Source organism: Vespa crabro, chromosome 13 (assembly GCF_910589235.1).
Source record: "Vespa crabro chromosome 13, iyVesCrab1.2, whole genome shotgun sequence".
Classification (NCBI taxonomy): Eukaryota; Metazoa; Arthropoda; class Insecta; order Hymenoptera; family Vespidae; genus Vespa; species Vespa crabro.
In genome coordinates this window covers 382,670-402,094 of record NC_060967.1, presented here as the reverse complement: position 1 = coordinate 402,094, position 19,425 = coordinate 382,670, and the positions used below count along the sequence as shown (strand labels likewise).

At 30.0% G+C, this 19,425-nt stretch overlaps 2 protein-coding genes across 5 annotated transcripts; both read left to right on the top strand.

Moving 5' to 3' along the window:
* Nucleotides 1–135: 135 nt before the first annotated feature.
* On the top strand, nucleotides 136–16,089 carry LOC124428634 (guanine nucleotide exchange factor DBS-like). Of its 3 annotated transcripts, none has more exons than XM_046972905.1 (16): nucleotides 136–317; nucleotides 7,335–7,430; nucleotides 7,545–7,659; nucleotides 7,765–7,855; nucleotides 7,941–8,171; nucleotides 8,274–8,533; nucleotides 8,610–8,844; nucleotides 9,927–10,121; nucleotides 10,238–10,414; nucleotides 10,546–10,731; nucleotides 10,810–11,145; nucleotides 11,243–11,560; nucleotides 11,650–11,850; nucleotides 11,916–12,124; nucleotides 12,196–12,394; nucleotides 12,489–16,089. In XM_046972905.1, the coding sequence occupies exons 1-16, from the start codon at nucleotides 140–142 to the stop codon at nucleotides 12,714–12,716; spliced, it is 3,255 nt and encodes a 1,084-aa protein (XP_046828861.1). In that variant the 5' UTR covers nucleotides 136–139; the 3' UTR covers nucleotides 12,717–16,089. The 3 variants fall into 3 exon arrangements, with proteins under 3 accessions (XP_046828861.1, XP_046828862.1, XP_046828863.1); XM_046972906.1 differs by lacking the exon at nucleotides 136–317 and adding an exon at nucleotides 1,412–2,421; XM_046972907.1 differs by lacking the exon at nucleotides 136–317 and adding an exon at nucleotides 6,700–7,126.
* Nucleotides 16,090–16,548: 459 nt separating this feature from the next.
* LOC124428638 (adenylate kinase) lies at nucleotides 16,549–18,852 on the top strand. Of its 2 annotated transcripts, XM_046972922.1 has the most exons (5): nucleotides 16,549–16,804; nucleotides 16,927–17,163; nucleotides 17,261–17,428; nucleotides 17,518–17,632; nucleotides 17,917–18,852. In XM_046972922.1, the coding sequence occupies exons 1-5, from the start codon at nucleotides 16,700–16,702 to the stop codon at nucleotides 17,958–17,960; spliced, it is 669 nt and encodes a 222-aa protein (XP_046828878.1). In that variant the 5' UTR covers nucleotides 16,549–16,699; the 3' UTR covers nucleotides 17,961–18,852. The 2 variants fall into 2 exon arrangements, with proteins under 2 accessions (XP_046828878.1, XP_046828877.1); XM_046972921.1 differs by having other exon boundaries at nucleotides 17,518–18,852.
* Nucleotides 18,853–19,425: the final 573 nt, after the last annotated feature.

Here is a 19,425-nt window from a genome sequence, read left to right as displayed (position 1 = left end):
TCTCTTTCTTTTTTTCTTTTTTCTTCCTTTTCTATCTATCTGTCTATCCATTTATCCACCCATCTATCTATCTATCTATCTTCTAACCTCCCCGTCGTCCGTCAACGACGACACGGCCCACGTTCGATATCCGAAAGAGATGGCCAGCTCACCGAGCAGCATTGAAAATCAGATAGACAGTTTCCTGGAACAGTTCAAGCGTAGTGCGTCTCGCGCCATGGAGGAGTCCCACAGATCCGCTTATAGCAATGCCTGCGGAAGTAGTAGCATCAGCCGTAGCAGGAGCGGTAATCTGGACCTCGAACTTCTAGAGGCTGGTGAGTCGCGAACGATACGAACGTTCCCTTTCTTGCCTTCAGACGAAAAAGTACAATTTTATAAGAGTTCTTACCAAATCCTCTTCTCAGCTCTCACCCTCTTATCCCTTTAAACCGATTTTTACTTACCCTTCGTCTTTAACTTATTGTCAACTCTTCTGTACTCCTATATTACATATATCCTATCCTTCTCCGTTTCTCTCTCTCTCTCTCTCTCTCTCTTTCTCTATCTCTATCTCTGTCCCTCTGTCTCTTGTTGTCGGGGCGTCGACGATATTCTTCTTCGATCCTGAATACCTTCGATCATTAATTTCTGTTTTCGCTTTTTAACGAGTACATGATTGTCGAAAGCGATGGCCCAAATAATGCTTTGAAAATATTAAATTCAATTTAACATTTTCGAATTATTTATTATATACGTGTACATACACAGATGCACACACACAATTCGCATATCATTCAGTCAAAAATATTATTCATTATCGAGATAAATTGATTTCAACGTGATTATCGAATTAAAAAGAAAAAGATGTGACGTTTTACAAAAGCGTTATATTCCCGTTTTTACTTTTTTCTTTTACTTTTCCTTTGCAGTCGTAGACATTAAAACGTATTATCGTTTTTAACATTTTGCCAAGGTATCCGTACGATAAAAAATTAACGAGTTCTAACGAAAAAAAAAATATATATATATATATATTATTGCCGACGTCACGCTTTTAAAAATGTATGCCTTTGCTTAATCGCAATTGTAAAAAGAACGGAACGATAATGAATTTTTTAGAAGATAAATTCGTGACATTCCGATAAGTATATAGTATGTATATTTATGTACGTTTATGTTTCGACCTTCTTTTTCGTAAATACATAAATAAATAATTTTCGCCGAGTGAAAGATTAAAACCCGATTAGAGGTTAAAAGGTAAGTGATTACAAACAACGTTAATAACAAATCTTACCCATTGAAACATAACCTTAGAAAGCTTGTAGAAACGATTGATTCAAGGTACGAGCAATTATTTAGTTTTATACGATAAAATAATGCTAAAGATAAACTATTAGTTTTATACGAAAATAATGGATACTTTCTATAGATAAATATCAAAGACAAATTTGAACGAAACGAAATAAAATTTGAACACGGGGATACACGCTGCACGAGTCACGTGGCATTATCCACCTTTCGCCCGTGCGACATAGCTTTCGCCTGATTGGTCGCGGCTCCCATTGCGGTGTTATGGCGGCGCCGTGCATCTTCGTTGGATGAGCGATGCGCAAATAAAGAAAGATAGAAAGAGAAAGAACGATGTAATCATCTCTTCCGAGTGCATAAAAAGACAGATTGAAAGAGAGAGAGAGAGAGAGAAAGAAAGAAATACGAGCTTTTCGTCGCATTCTTTTTTTACGATCTTCCCTCTATTAAAAAATAGTGGAGAAGAAGAAAAAAGAAATTAAAAGATAAGTTATATAGATCGTTAAGAGAGAATCGCGTGATTGGCCAATCGGCGATCGATTTTCGAGTGAGTGCAAACGCGCGAAAGGTTGTGGGAGGACAAGAAGAAGAAGAGGAAGTAGAAGAAGAGAAAGGTTTGCAAGGCCGTAACTAAAGAGTCGTCGACACCGGGTGCATCGTTCGAGAAGGGCGTACGAGAGGACATACCACCCCTCTTGTGTTTTAACTGTTCTCGTTCGTTCATTCGTTCGTTCGTTCGTTCGTTCGTTCGTTCGTTCGTTCGTTCGTTCATATGTTCCTTTACCCGCACGGTTGCCTCCTCTCTATCGATCAAATGAGAGAAAACGGTATCCTCGTATAGACCTCCTGTAGAGCCTCCTTTTGTCGTCGTAAGTCGGCGCAGCATTCGACCGGAATTTGTCGTCGTCAAAAATCGGTTTTCGCCGACAAAACAGCGACAGTAGCAACAGTAACAGTAGCGGCAGTAGCATCAGCGGCAGAAGGCAGTAATAGTAACAGAAACAAAAAACAGAGAAAGAAAGAAAGAGACGTGCGGGTTCGTCCGTCGTGGAGGCAAGATGATCCTCCGTCGAAAATCTGTGCACAGCTGCAACTGTCCCTGTCATCAGCATTGCTCGACGAGATGCGCAGGTTTGAATCGTTAGCCGGTTTTCTATCACGGTTTATTCGCAGTATTCTTTTTTTTTTTTTCATTTTGTTTTGTTTTCTTTTTACACGTATTACATAAAAACAATAATACATTTAACGTCATTTACCACGTTTCAATCTCTTTAATTCGTTCCAATCTCTCTGTTTCCTCGATCCTTATCCTTGGCTATTAATTATTTTCAATTATTAATATTATTTTTACCTGCACGTGTACATACATAGATAACATGTAAGACAACATGGTGATAAGTAGGAAACATGGTGAGATAAGGAAATATCGATTCGTGGGAAAAATGTTACGAATGACCGACCGACCGGTCGAATTATTTCCTCAATTATTATTTCCGATGACTCTCTGGAATACGAAAGATATTCATTTAAGAATGGCGCTATATTTAAAAATGTGTATCGGTCTCGTGCCAGGATACTTTTTTCTTTTTCGTAAACGGGAAGAACGATTGTTTCATTGTTTGTTCCTCCGCGTTTGTTCATAAATGTATATATACATTATATATATATATATGTATATGTATGTATATATACACACACACAAACTTAGATCGTTTCTTTTCTTCTTAAAGTCAATGTACGTCGTTGCGTTATTTGTGGACTGTCGTTTACGTATAACGTCGTACGAGAGAACGTGTTTACTCCCGCGAAGTGTGCATGCGGTCTCAAGTCCCCCGTCTCTTCTACTCCTCTCCAATTCCCTGTCATACCCTCGGCCCTGCCCCCTCTCTCCTCTCTTGCATCATTATATTCCTTTTAGTCGATATATATCAGGGCTGTATCTAACGCTAATTCGCACTTTGGCAAATACGTAATAATGAGCGAGTACGTGCATATAAAAATAAGAATGAAAATAAAAATAAAAAGAAAATAATCGTAATCGTAATTGCCATTTCGTTGATCCAATTAATTTTCTTAATTATCGCGTATTTGATATAACGCGCGTGTGAAAAAGAAAAAAAAAAAGTAAATAAATAATTTATTTATTTCAACGATCGCACGATCTACAACGAGAAGATATATATATGTCATGGGCAATTAGAAAATAATTGCTACGATTCTTCTCTCTTATATAACGCAAACGTAGGACTATTGAAAGCAATTAGCCGGATAATTATGGCACATTGTTCGAACGTAAAAGGAATTGCATCTTAATTTCGTATCTATATTTGTACGAAGAAACTTTTTTTTTTATGCAAAATAAAAGGTATAAAGATAAAAGAAAGAATGAAAGAAGAAAGGATGAAAGAAGAAAGAAGAAAGGAAGGAAGAAAGAAAGAAAAAGAACAACGTGCTTAGCATCGATCCCCTCCCTTCTCCCCTCTGCCCCTTTCCCTCTCTATTCCGACTACCCCGTTCCTTTATTCGCGCTAGAATGATTTTTATTTTATATGAAATTTCTCGCTCGGACTATTTATAATTATTTTATGTTTAGATCGTAGAAAAAAAACTAAAATTTAATCCTACAAAATTTTACATTTTGTTATTTTTAACTATTGTTATTTTTAATATGTGTGTGTGTGTGTGTGTTTTTCCTCTCGTTCATCTCTCTTCTCTTTGTTCGTTACGACGAATTATTTTTAAATACTATTCCTCTATTCGATGAATATTATAATATTTTGAATTCCCCGGGCTCCAATAGCGACGAATACGATCCTGGAGTTTGTTCCCCCTCTATGTGGCGTACGAGCGAACATTCGCCATATCGTCGAATGTACTGCCTCGTAACGTCGAGAACATTAAGCGAAAATTTCATTTAAATGGTGTTTTATAGAGGGGAATCTCTTGATATTGTGTGTTATCGATATTAATGGAATTCGTATTAATGGGATATATGGAAAAAGAAACGATTGAAGGTAAGTAAGGGCACGAATTATCATGTTTTTATGAAGGTGAAAATTATTAAGACAAAAGTGTGACAAGCGATATTCGACCTTCTTGCACGTTGATTTCAAACACGTTTTGTTTAGGAAATTTTGACAAGTTTTAAATGAAATCATTCGTGCACGAGTTGATACACATAATATTCTTTTTGATTTTAACGATAAGAACATGCGTATTTTACTTGTATACAATTTATTCTTATTGAATTAAAAATATTTCTTTATGAAATCATAATACTATTTTATTATTGTTTTGATGCTATAGCAGAAAATAATATTTGCTGTATCAAAAAGAAGAACTGAGGTGACGGATATGGATACAGGAGAATCTGCTTTGACGTACCAAAGTCAGGTAGTGAAGTGTGTAAATAGTGATAAACATGTAAAAGAAGTTGAAGCAAAGAATAAGGTAAATAATAGAGATTATTTTCATGTAAAATGATAAATTGATTTAGAATTATTTAAGTGGTAAGAATAAATATAAAAATAATCTTAATTGGTAATTATATCTTATAAAAAATTACTATTATTGATTGAAACTGTATTTATTACAATATATTTTCCATCTATAGGTAAAGCAAATAGGACTTTCAAGTACTTCCAAGTCAAAGAAACATATGACAAAAATGAAAACAAAGGCAGACTCAAATTATGATCCCACGAAATTGGAGGACAGTCCTACCCAAGTTTTGGAACGTTTTAAGCGTGGTTGTGAATGTCAAGACGATCAATGTTTTAAGGGACTAAATCCTGAAACAGTGTATAGACATAGGTTAAACATTGCAGAATTAACGAAAGCTGAACATGATATGTACTTGATGGGTGTAACAATGGCATGTTTAACAAATCCTTATGAAACTGCAAGGCATACGGAAAGACGTAGATTAAGAGCTCATTATGTATATCAAGGAAGAAGAGTGTGCTTAGATGCTTTTTTATATTTAGAAAATTGTACACATTATCAAATAAAAAGAATTAGAAAGCACTTAATAACTCATGGTGTTACTCCAAGAGTTCATGGCAATCATGGAAAAGTTCCACACAATACATTTTCTCTGGATATTTATAAGATAGCTACAGAGTTCTTAAAAAATTTTATAGAATGTCAGGAAGCAAAGCAAAAGACTAAACTTGTTAAGAATGCTCCGTTACATCTTCCGCCAGATATTACTCGTAAAACTGTTCACGACTTATACACACAGTATTGTACACAAGTTTCACCTGATATTAAAATCATGGGATATTCTACATTTAGAAGATTCATGAAAGTTCAATTTCCACAAGTTAAATTTGCAAAATTAGAATTTTTAGTTAGATCACAACCTACGCAAACTCACAGTAGTATTAAAGTTGAAACTGAGAAAAAAGATGTACCTGAGAAACATTCTGAGTCAGCAGAAATAGTGACGGAGGATGGTACAATATTACCTGTAGTAATTGCAAGTGAAGCAGTAGGACAAAATGGCACTTACTTTTTAACATCTGTTAATAAAACACAGGATGATATTAGTTATCAAATAACTACTGACGGTTTATTAGTAGACAGGACAACATTACCTATAGCCGTAACTAAAGTAAATGCTGTTTAAAAGTATTGAAATTATTGCAAATTTAATTCTTTTTGTTTGAAAGATACATATAAGAAAAATATACCTGTACAAAAAATAATTTTATCCTTACATATTAGAATATGTAAATACCATGATAAATTTATTGCATGTAAAATATTTTTAATTTGTAAAAAAGAAGTGTGCATGATAGTAATGGAAATCATTGAATAACAATTATGTAAAATGGTGAGTTTTCATTGACTAGACTATTTTGTTTTTGATTATTAATAATTAGGAGTGATTTTTTGTGAAAAATGCAAAGTTTTGTATAATTACTATATATATTGATGTGTAAAAAAAAATAATTATTTTGATATTTTTAAGAAACAAATATTATTCAAATATTATTTAATAATATACTTAATAAACGAAAATTTCATATATATCATATGTTTAATAATAAATGTTTAATAGATGATCTAAGAATGTTTTTTCTTTTTCTATTTTGAAATATATCATTTAAGAAAAGTTAAATTATATTAAAGTGAAATTATGATAAATATTTTTAATACATTAGAGGATTTCTTCCTACATAATTTATATATAATAAGAAGTAAAGAAATTTTTAATATTTCTCATATTTCAGATTCCAGAAATATATTACCATCCAGATGATCAGTGTTTCTCAATGTATCTAGAATTTGAAGAACATTAAAATAACTGAAAATATTATTATTTTTTTTTATTAAATTTTATTATTAATCTACTTAACGCAAAGGAAATAATTTAGAAAAAGAAAGATAGCATTTTATAATTGATGATATTTGAACATATCTTGATTACTATTATAGTTCATCTTAATGGTATACATTGTTTGTACATTATAATGAAGGGCAGATTGTTAAACATTATATTATAATAATTATTCGCAAAATATATCTTAAATATTAACAGACATCAAATTTCTAAAATTCATCATGTTTGAGAGCCTCTTAATATACAGTTATATTAGCAATATTGTGGGTACAGCAGGGAACTGTTTCAACTGGTTGGGTTCTGCAAGGTCATATGAGTGCAATCTAGGATCAGACACTACTCTCACAGTTCTGATGTACAGATTTATAGTGAAGTGCATGCTGTACTATTGTCAGTAAAAATTATAAAAAACATTATTGCTATGAAATTATATACACATGTATTTACATTTAATTAACTTTATACTATTTTTATGTTACAATGATTATTGTAAGTTTCTTTTTTAAAGGATAAAACGTTAAATAATTAAGTTGACTTTTCTAATAATTAATATAAAATGTGTACAATGTCAAAATTAAATAATTAGAATTTTAAATAAAATGTCTATATGTAATATGTTAAAATGATATCGTTAGAAATTACTTAATTATATATATATATATATATATATACACAATTACTTTTATTATTTTTGTAGAAGATGTTGAGAGTATGACTGGCGAAATAGAGAATGGGGATCTTGCAGTTCGAGATGTTGCAGACCTTCTTCAACCACAATATGCTATAATTGCTGGTAAATAAAGATCAACTTTTTATTTAACATAAATAATTGATCAATAATTAACTGTAACATTTATTTATTTTCTGTATCTTATTGAATTATTCATTTCTTTCTGTTCATGAATAGGCGGAAAGACTAAAGAAGGATGTCCAATAATTACCTTTCCTGATAATGGTAGCTTCCATAATTTGACTGATTTGGATTATCAGCGTCTCATGCTATATCTCACTTCAGTGCCAACGTAAGAATCAATTTTTTACAATTATTGCAAATATATAACAAACAATAAATAAAAAGAGAAAGAGAGTATTATTTTTGAGTATATAATGAAATTAATATTTTTCAGTTTACAAGAAGCTGATCTTGGATTCCATTTAATTATCGATAGAAGAAATGATAAATGGAATTCAGTCAAAACAGTCCTGTTGAAAATTTCTGTAGGTATTAATTTGTTAATATTGTTATATTTAATATCTTTGTTAAAATAAAACATTTAATTGTTTTCTTTTGTTTGCATATTAGGGATTTTTCCCTGGATTGGTACATGTAGCATATGTTTTGCGACCAGCTGGTTTTTTACAAAAAGCTATATCAGAAGTGTCAAATAAATTGTTCAGAGAAGACTTTAAATTTCGAGTTATATTTTTAGCAAATGTTGCCGACCTCCATGAGTTTGTAGATAAAGATCAACTTACTGAGCAACTAGGTGGGAATTTATCATACTGTCATCATACTTGGATACAAAATAGAATTGTAAATATATCTTCCAGAATACTTTTTGCATTTTTAGTTGTTTGTAAATAACTACGATTATAATATGTTTTTAATAATTTTTTTTCTATTTCTAATTTATAGAGTTTAGAAAAATTCTCATCAATGACACAAGATGTATCACTTGCATTGGATTCTTTTACTCGGCGTTTAGCTGAAATAGAATTTCCTAATAATACGATTGCTACTACAACTTTATTATCTCAACAGCAAGCAGAATATAATGAATTGAAAGAAGAAATTCTTAGTGCCGCTAGACATGGGGAGGCTCTTTTAGATAGTGTGCGACAATTAACTGGCAAAGGTACACCAGATAGATTAGGAAATGTTGCAGCAGTAGAAAGGTAAAAATAATAAATCCAACAAAATTTAATTTTTTATATATTTATATAGGTGCTTCCATTTTTGCTTTCTATACAGATTACTTGTGCAACTGGAAGAAACCGAACGTACATTTGATCTATTTTGGTCACATCACAGTTCACGTTTGAGACACTGTCTAGCCTTGAGACAGTTCGAACAAGACTTTAGAGAACTACAAACCACATTAGATCAACATTTAAAAACTGTCGAAGAAATGACAGAAGTTGGGGAGACTCAAGCAAGAGTTGAACAATTGCTCTGTGATACATCAGCATTTCAAAGAATATGCAGGGTGAGTATGTTAATTACAGTTTGTTGTGCGTTATTAACTGCTTTATTGGAAAAATATATAAGTCAAATATTGAATAAAACAGCTACACTGAGGAGGCTTTCAACTTGAATAAGATTTTTGGTAAACATACCATTTGAAAATTTGTCACTTTTATGTTTCGTATATATATTATATACATATATACATATATGTACATATGTATGGAAGAGATATTTCAAAATTGAAACACAGAAAAGTTAGATTCGTATAACATTAAATTAAAAGAGGAAAAACGAAAAAAAAAAAAAAAGAGAAAAAGAAAGAAAACAATCATATTGTGTTAATAGTTGTACATTTAAAATCATATATGTTGCACATAAAGCATTGAGCGATCCAAACCAGTATAATCTCTTTTAATCCATAAAAGTGGAGTTCATATAATAAATATTTATTTTTTTTTTAATGTAGTAATATAAAGTATTCTGGTTTGGATAATTTCACAAGCAGTAACATATATAATGCACATCATGCACAAAATGTTACTCTGCACCGCTTTCCTCATTTTGTCGATAGTCCTATTTGTTGCATACCATGTGGATTTGGGTCTTGGTAAGCAATCCACTTAACAAAATACATGTATTCTGTGATAGAATTTACATTTTAAAATATTCCTATCTGTAATTTAGTATCTACATTTATAAATTTTATGTCTATTGATATATACTTAAATCTAAATCAAATCTTTTTTATTTTATCAAGTATTTACTGGCTTTAATGAATTAAATCTCTATCCTTTAATATACATATATCGTTATATAGTATATTTATGTTCTTATGTTAAAAGAAAAAAGAAAAGAAAAAAAAAGAAGAAAAAAAAAAAGAAACAAAAAATAGGGATTTGATTCATGCCGTATATTGGCATGATATTTTTTGAGAATGATAACTATTATTTTTCACTTTGCACTGCACGTATATAATAGTCTATCTCTTTATAAAAATTTTATTAGATTTTTAAAAGAGAACTTTTCAAAAATATGATTGCTTGTAGTTCTATTGTCTTAATAATTTAAGTTGCATATAAATATAATTATATATACTTATAGGGAGACATAGATCGTGCTGAGGAAGTGATATCTGCAGGTCAACAATTGTTATCTGGAAGACACCAATGTCCTGCAGATGTTGTAGAACCCAAATGCGTGGAGCTCCAGAGGATTTGTACTATCCTTAGTCAACGATTAGAAAGGCGTTTGCATATGTTAACAAAATGCAGAGAACTCATGGAGCGTATAGATAAGGTAATATTCTCATTTATACTATTTATTAGAAATTTTGAATTATTTCATATATTGATCATATTTCGTATTTTATTTATATAAATATATATTTACTTATGTACTTTATTTTTATTTAGGCTAATACTTGGTGTACACGTGGTATAGAATTGCTTGCATCACAAAACAGCACAACACCTCCAGACCAAGCTCTTCAAGAATTACAACAATTAATAGAAGCTGCAGAAGAATTTCATCATCCTAGGTGTATTTTCCAAGATTCTGTCATGCCAGAAACTAAAGCACTTATTACTCAGGTTTGAATTTGTTTCTTGTTTTTTTCCTTTTCTCTCTCTTTCTCTCTCTCTCTCTCCCTCTCTCTTTCCGCGATTCATTTTACCTAGGCAAAACGAAATATTTTTATTCAAGTAAATATTCATTGTGTAAGGTTTTACAAAGAATAGAAGATGTATCTTTGATGTGCGATAAAAGAATTATGGCACTCAAGCAACAATTAATTAAACCAACAAGACCAGTTCAAACCGTAACACCAGAACCAGTAAAGCCGTTACAATCACTGCCTCAAATAGTAAAACCTGGTAGAATTTTGAAGAAAGCCAATACAATGCCAAAGGTAAATAAATTTTTAAAGATTTCCAAACATCTAGATTAATAAATATCTTTACATTTAATATAAAAATCTATTTTTAAGATGGAAATGAGCCCTATAGAAGGAGAATCTTCATCGCCAGAAAGTGAACCAAGGGATATAGAAGCTTTGCGTTTAAAACGGGGTCATGTTTTAGCAGAACTTGTTGATACAGAGCGGATTTATGTTGCTGAATTAGGTTCGATTATTAAAGGTTATAAAATAGAGTTAACGAATGAAGCAATGGCTCATCTAATACCAACAGCACTAGTCGGCAAAGCCGATGTATTATTTGGGAACTTAGAGGAAATTTGCATTTTTCATGGGGAGACATTTTTGAGGGATTTGGAAAACTGTATTTCAAATACTGAGCTTGTTGCTCTTTGTTTTGTTCAAAGGGTATGAATCGATGATCGATGATAATCATTACTGTAAAATTGATAAAGAATAGAAAAATGTTAAATTAGATTATTAGAATGTATAAATAATTTTTTAGAGAGAGATATTCTTCAGGCTGTATAGTTATTACTGTCAAAATATTCCAAGATCAGAAAGATTACGCGAGCAGATACAGAATGAACCCCAATTTTTAGCAGCGTGTCAGCAAAGACTTGGTCACAAACTTCCACTTGCAGCTTATCTTCTAAAGCCTGTTCAAAGAATTACTAAGTATCAACTGTTATTGAAAGATTTGTTAAAGTATAGCGATGAACCATCATGTTGCACAGAATTGCAGGAAGCTATAGACTGTATGTTGGTTGTATTAAAATGTGTTAACGATAGCATGCATCAAACCGCCATTACCGGGTTTGGTGTAAGTATATATTAAATTTTAATCGTTTAATTATTTTTATTTGATTTTTATTTCCTATTTATTCACTTTTTATTTTATTTTATCTTCAGGGCGATTTAAGTGCACAGGGTGAACTTTTATTGCAAGGTTCATTTAGTGTTTGGAGTAGCAGTAAACGTGAACTTAATCTTTTAAGATTAAAACCATCACAACGACATATATTCTTATATGAAAAAGCGCTTATATTTTGTAAGCATAGCAAGCCTCAAGCACACAATAAAGCTACTTATCATTTCAAAAGATACTTGAAGGTATGACGATATAATTTTTATTTTTCGAATTTTGAAGTGAATGTAACCATTAATTTTTGATATAGATGTCTCAGATTGGTTTGACAGAGTCAGTAAAAGGTGATGCAAGGCGATTTGAAATTTGGCTCCAAGGTAGAGCTGAGGTTCATACAATACAAGCACCTAGTATAGACGTCAAGCAGTCTTGGGTAAAACAAATCAAAGGTGTTTTGATGTCTCAATTAGCTGAACTTAAAGGGAAACAAAACTCGGCGCTTGGAAAATCTAATCACAAGTATTAATCATATAAAATTGTTTAAATTCTTATTGAGTTCATTTAATTTTTTATTCTCTTGTTATTTTTAGACCTTTGCGCCAAACAATCTCTTGGGAAGCTCAAAATAGTGTTTCGGGATCTTTACGCACACTTTCAGTGGATGGCAATAGCGTTATTTCACATATAACAGATGTGTCTCAGTCAACGGAAGATGATGTCGCTTGGAGTTCAGAAAATAGTAATACTGACGATGAAGATGCTTTTGGTGACAGTCCTGGTCCAGCACCTGTAAGTTTATTATTCTAATTTTAATAAAATATATGGTTAGCTTTAAAATCAAGATACGTGGTATATATGATAGAAACTATTTCTTTGCCATTAGGGTGGAAGATATGTAGCATTAGCAGATTATTGCGCTGTTGGGCAATCTGAAGTCACTATGCATGAAGGTGACAATTTAGAACTTCTGAAAGTTGGTTGCGCAGGTTGGTGGTTTGTTAAACTCATAGGGACAGGCGTTGAGGGATGGGCACCCGCCGCTTATTTGGAGCCAATGAATCGGAAAACATCACGCAGTTCTCAGTCAGTGAATAGTCAAGAGACTATATGAAATAGGCGATTAACACATTAGATTGACTAATGTGTTACCATTAATCCATTACACTGTTGAGGAATATCAATTGTTGATATTAACTGTTAATAACGGTATTTTGAAACTTTTTTCAAGAGGAATATACAAAGAAGACACAATGAAATTCTCTTCTATAGATTGCAGCTAATGATTTGTATATGGACTTACACTTTTCTGGTAAGATATTGTGACATGCATTTGGATAACGTTTACTTGATTTTTTAAACATGTCCAATATCCGACATGGAATGATATATTGAAGCGAGGAAGATTTGTTGGATTTTAATTATTGAGAGACAAGGAGATAATTTATTATATCGGATAATGTAAGAATGTATGAGAGAAATGAATTTGATAATTGCGCATTGCATTAAATCGTTTGCAATGTTTCTTGAATAAATAGCGCTTACATTAATACAAAAGTGTACCTACTATTGGATATATCTATGTGAAGTTAGAGAAAGATATTGTATTGTACAAAAAAATTGCTCGGTGATGAATTCCCAAAAATATGTGCACGCACATATGTATATTTAGAATTAAACAATCGCGTTTGTATAATAAGGAATATGCAGATTTTAAGTCTGTATTACACATTAAAGCAATGGAATAAGGAGGTAAAGCTGCTGATTTATATGAATACCATCCTTGCAGTGTTATTCAATAATATTTTAACAAATGCAAACTACACGTAAAGTTTGCAAATAGTAGTCTTAACATGTGACCTGTACAATTAGTTATATCGGTTATATGCAAATATTCCAAAGTTACTACCATTATATAGAGTATTATTGTTTAATATATCATTCATATGAATGTTATTTTCTTTGATATTAAAAAAACAAAAGTGCATGTAACTGAATAAATGCAATATATTTTCCTTGTACGCTTTTTCTCACGATATTCGTTAAGATTACGAATTTGTACCTTTAGAATAGAATTATTATCTAGTTTCTTTCCATATAAGCAATATAGTACAATTTAGATTAGATATTCTTTAAGTATTATTACGTGATATATATATATATATATATGATAGAGAATATTTGCATACTATCGGAAAATGGTCACTTTGCCTTGAGAGGTGAAATGTGTGATACATACAATGTTAGTTTTCATGCTTCTGTGATTAATAATTATTTTACACACATGCAGAAGTATTTAGTTATGATATATTGCCATTTTTAGGATATTACATAATATTGTTAATGAGTCATCGCGACCAAATAACTGAACATTTTCAACAATCATGAATAAAAATTTGGCTAATAAAAATGTTAAAATAATACGCAAAGTGAAATGATTGTGAGATGTACACAATTCTTCTAGATGATAAAATGTTAACACCAAGTATCATGCAATATTAAAAAAAAAAAAAAAAAAAAAAAAAAAAAAAGAAAAAAAAGAAAAAAATAGAAAAAAAAGAAAAAGAAAAAAAAGAAAAAAAAGAAAAGAAAAGAAAAAAATAAATAAATTGACTACGATAATATCTCTAATCTTAAAGATACATAATATTTTAGGAATCAAACAGACAGTCTCAGTTTTAGCAAAATGCGTAATCCACAAATAAATTCATAATAATAACATGTGTACATATAATTTGTACTCAGAGTTTGTATGGACATAGATAACACAACTTAACTTAAAAAGCGTCTATCTGCTTTCTTTCACTAAGTACTATGCAGGAACTATGTGCATTAAATCAACGGTATTATCTATAAAAAATTATTACTTGATAAGTTTTATTTAAATTACATTTTTCACACTAAATACAGGGTTCCAATGTAATTATTAGACACATATATTTATTAAATATGAATTATTTATTTTTGCAATCTACAACAAGTAGAAAAGCAAAATATAGAAAATATAAAATTTATGTAATTTATATAGTTTTACGATTATTATCTATTATATTTGTTATTTACAAAGAATTCAAATGCAATAGAAATTTGTAGTTTATATATTTTTATCCATTTTCACGCCGTCCTCATACTAATTCTAAAATTTTGATCAGATAAACTAAATCTATTTAATTATATATTATTCATGTTTTTGTTAGATTTTCTTTAAAAGTATTAAAATAAGTAATTATATTTGAATAAAACACGATATTATCCAAGTCTATGTTTACATACGAGAAAAATTTTAAATACTGTGCAATCTAAGCCCGACGATTTAGCAGATTTTATTTATAATAGGTAACAACAAGTTTACCTGCATAATACAGCTTTACGTGAAAAGAGGTTTTATATGTTTATGCTGTTAAAAAAATAATTCTACCATCTAAGTATGTTCATATAATCTTTGCAAAATATGATCTTTTATTTATACTTTAGTTAGAAGACAAGCTGTAATATCCATAAGTAGAAAAAGTGATTTAATCATTAAAAGAGATTTTGTAGCAACTATACATATATAGACAATAATCTTGTCCATTGTTAAATGATATTATTCAACTTTTAAACATTTTGTGAACATGATAACAATTCACAATAATAATATAACAATATCGCCATACTTCCCTAAATACACTGGCAAATATAAGCAGATTCTTGCATACAAATTCTTGCTGTAGGTAATCTTGAAACTATAATAAGAGTTAAGATTTGAAACATTATGAATGTTTGCAGATCAATGAGCTCTTGTTGCTATAGTGAGATCAACTGCTTTTTACTAAAGGGTTCCTTTTGTTGTTCCTTTGAGAAAAAGAGGAATAAATTATATTTTTACACATAATTTGGATGCAGAAATTGCTTCTATTTGCTGTAAATGCTATTATATATTGACATATACAGATTTCTCAATTCATATACTTAAGAACAGTTATAAGAAAACTAATTATATGGGATCTTACTTTGGGGAACAAAATTCTGGATTTATCCTATAGTCTGGTAATAAACGGCCATATATTTTTCTGGAGTATTATGAAATATTATTTATATCAGGGTTATATTTCAAGTTTATTTTCTTCTTGAAGCAATAGAATTTTGGTTCTCAAGGACATATAAACAAAAACAAATTTATAACGAAATTGTTATTATTTTGTTTTAGATCAATATTTTTATAATAATTAATTTTAGCTATATGTTCAATATAAATTGTATGTTGCTTCATGAAAATATTCATTCAAAGATAAAAACGTATTACAGAATTTAATATAAAATGCAAATTATATTGCATTTATTTTCATACTTCCTATGTATATTTTTAAAGAAATATAAGTGAGAGCAGGTATAATATATCTTAGTCATTTGTTGCGTTAAATGTTTCTTCTTTTTTTTTTTTTAGCAATTGTTTGTTTTTATGTGGGATCATATTATTAAAAGTAATAAATGATATTATTGTGTAAGATGTATGTATACGTTGAAATCTATTTGACATTACAATCATTTCTAAATGGATACGTAATGAGTAAATATTTTTTTCAGAATCTATATTTTGATTATGTTTTTAGACGTAACAAAAGGTCATGGAAACCTATCTATATGGATTTGTATAAATTTACAATCCATCTTATATAATCAAAATAGCATGCGAAACGAGTCAAACAAACTTATGTAGGTTATATTTTTAATTTGTTTGAAAGTTAATTTAAAAAAATATAAAGTCGTTTATTCTAACGCGATATTTGTTGATATCATCTATAAATGATCGAAATCAATCTTATTCGATATTTAAAATACGATCGAGTGTCTCATTTGTTTTAATTTCTAAAATTGGCGGCAACTACCAAAGTTAAAGCTGATAGGTCGAAGATCAAATCACTTTACTTACGATATAGTAAATTAAAGAGGGAGACCTTGTGGCAAGTTCGTCTCTGATTGTTCTTCCACACATTTGTTACGTGCTGTGACCGTTGAGTACGGGCTCGTTAACATCTGGTTTAAGAAACATTTTTGAATAATATATTATTTTTTATAATCAATAGTTTATTCGAAGTTTAATCGTAGAATATAAAAATGGCGCCTAAAACAGAAGCAGTACCAAAAGAAAAATTTCAAATACCATCAAGAGGTATTAATGCTATTTTATTAGGACCACCTGGTAGTGGTAAAGGGACACAGGTAAAATAATCTCTTTTGTAAAATTTATCGTTTTTCTTTTCTTTTTTTTTTTACAATTTTGTATGAGTTAACGATGGATACACTAGCTATCAATTAGATTTAAATAATATTTTATGTTACAGGCTCCTTTATTTAAAGAGAGATACTGTGTCTGTCATCTTTCTACAGGAGATATGTTGAGAGCGGAGATAAATTCTGGCTCTTCTCTTGGTACAGAAGTAAAAAAGATTATGGATGAAGGGAAATTAGTTAGCGATGATCTAGTAGTTAGTATGATTGATTCTAACTTGGATAAGCCGGAATGTAAGCGTGGTTTTCTTTTGGATGGCTTTCCAAGGAGTGTTCCGCAAGCTGAGAAGGTAAATTTATCTCAGAGTTATTATTATTCCATATTTAAAAAAGATATATATATATATATGTGTGTGTGTGTGTGTAATAATTATTGGATTTATGTAGTTAGATATGATGTTAAAGAAGAGGAAAACCAAACTAGATGCTGTAGTTGAATTTGGAATTGATGATAGTTTATTAATAAAAAGAATCACTGGTCGTTTAATACATCCTGCAAGCGGTAGATCATATCATGAAGAATTTGCTCCACCAAAAAAGCCAATGACAGATGATGTAAGTAATATTATTTATTTTATTGATATATGCATATATATATATATTTAAATATAATTTAACATGAAACAATAATTATTTGTTAATAGGAAACTGGTGAACCTTTAATTAAGAGATCGGATGATAATGCAGATGCTTTAAAGAAACGATTAGGTGTTTATCACACTCAAACACAACCTCTGGTCGACTATTATGCTTTACAAGGTATTCATTATTATATCAATGCAGCGCAGTCAAGCGCGAAAGTTTTTGAAGATATTGATCGCATATTTTTGAGATCTATTAATCAAGATCAGAAAAAAGGTTTTTTCAGTAGATTCTTTTCATAGATATATTATTTTATTATTATTTGAGAACAGACAATATTATTTTTTTTCAAGTAAATAATATACTTTTTATTACTATAATTATTATATATATATATTTTATTTTGGAATAAGTGGATCTTATCAAATATATTTATTTACTTCATTCATAAACATTTTCAGTAATAATGATGTCTTCAATATTATGTGTATGTGTGGCGTATTAATTAAATAATATCACTAAATAATCCTGATAGCAATATGTAAAGAGAAATGTAAGAATAATATATTATAAGCAAATGAAATAGATGATAAATAAGGCACTATAAGATTTTACAAATAAGATTTATGATTTTGAAGTCACAAGCACAGATATGTTTTATCAGTAAATATAGTTAAGAATACATGAAGGTTACTAAAAGTAGTATACAGTAAAAAATAGTTGAATGGAACAGAACATATATGTATATATTTTAAGACAAGAAATATCAGTAGTATAGACGTCTTATAATATTTATAATTTTATTTTTATTACCATAATATTTGCAGTTAATGAATTTTTCACTTATTACTTTTTACACACGTATAGATTTATTGTTAAGTATAATAGTCCTTTGCATATCTCGCATTGTCATTGTAAATCTGCAACATATATTTTAGTGGAAGTAATAGAATAGAATTTGTTGATTAGATTTTATCTGTAAATGAAAATGTAATATCAACAAAAGACATAATGCTATCTCTTTAATCAGAATCGTCTTATGTACGCACATTTGGTAATTTCTATATGTCTTCACGTTTATATTAATAATATCTTTTGTTGGCATTTTCTTTATACAAAAGTGTATCATCTGATTTAATATTAATTATATCAATTAGGCAAATAAATTAAGAGTGCACAGATCGGGATAGAGGGAGGAGGGCGAGGATAAGCCTATATATTAAACGCGCATAACTTTACGAAAGACTATAAATAAAATGTATCATAGATCAAAATCTATTTTACATAAATGAAAGTAATTACAATGTTACTGCCTATTACATGTTACATATTTTGCAATATGAAATTAAAATGTAAAACTGAATAAAATAAAATCTATATTGAAATGCCACGAAAAATGTAATGTTTTTATTACTAGAAGATCAAGGTTTACGTCAGGCTTGTTACAAATGATTTAAAAATTAGGATCAAATATGTTTAGAACTTTAGGAGTTTGTCTCTTTGAAAGGAATGTTGGTTTAATTGGCTGAAACGATTCGACCGCTATCTCACTTATGTTCGTAAAGTGACGTACGTATTTTCTTTATTGGAAAAAAAGATCACATTTAATAATTCGATGATTAACAAAGAGAGGCAAAGAGAGAGAGAAAGAAAACAGGACGCATCAAAACTGATGTGAGATAAAGCGAGCGTAATAAAGCATTGGTGTAAATATTAAGTTTAATTTATTAATAGTAATACCAAATACTCATAATATTCAGAAATCCTACGACTGTGTCATTAATCGTAAGACACGTTATGCATTATCAACAGGTCATATTAGGTCGATGGAAGATTAAAAATCAGCTGACCAAATTTGCCGATTCGAAAGTTTAAAAATTGTCGAATTTCGAAATTTGTGGTTGCCAAGGCCTCTATTTATGAAATTCGTTGCGTATATGTAAATAAAAAGTTGTGAATGATCGTTATGG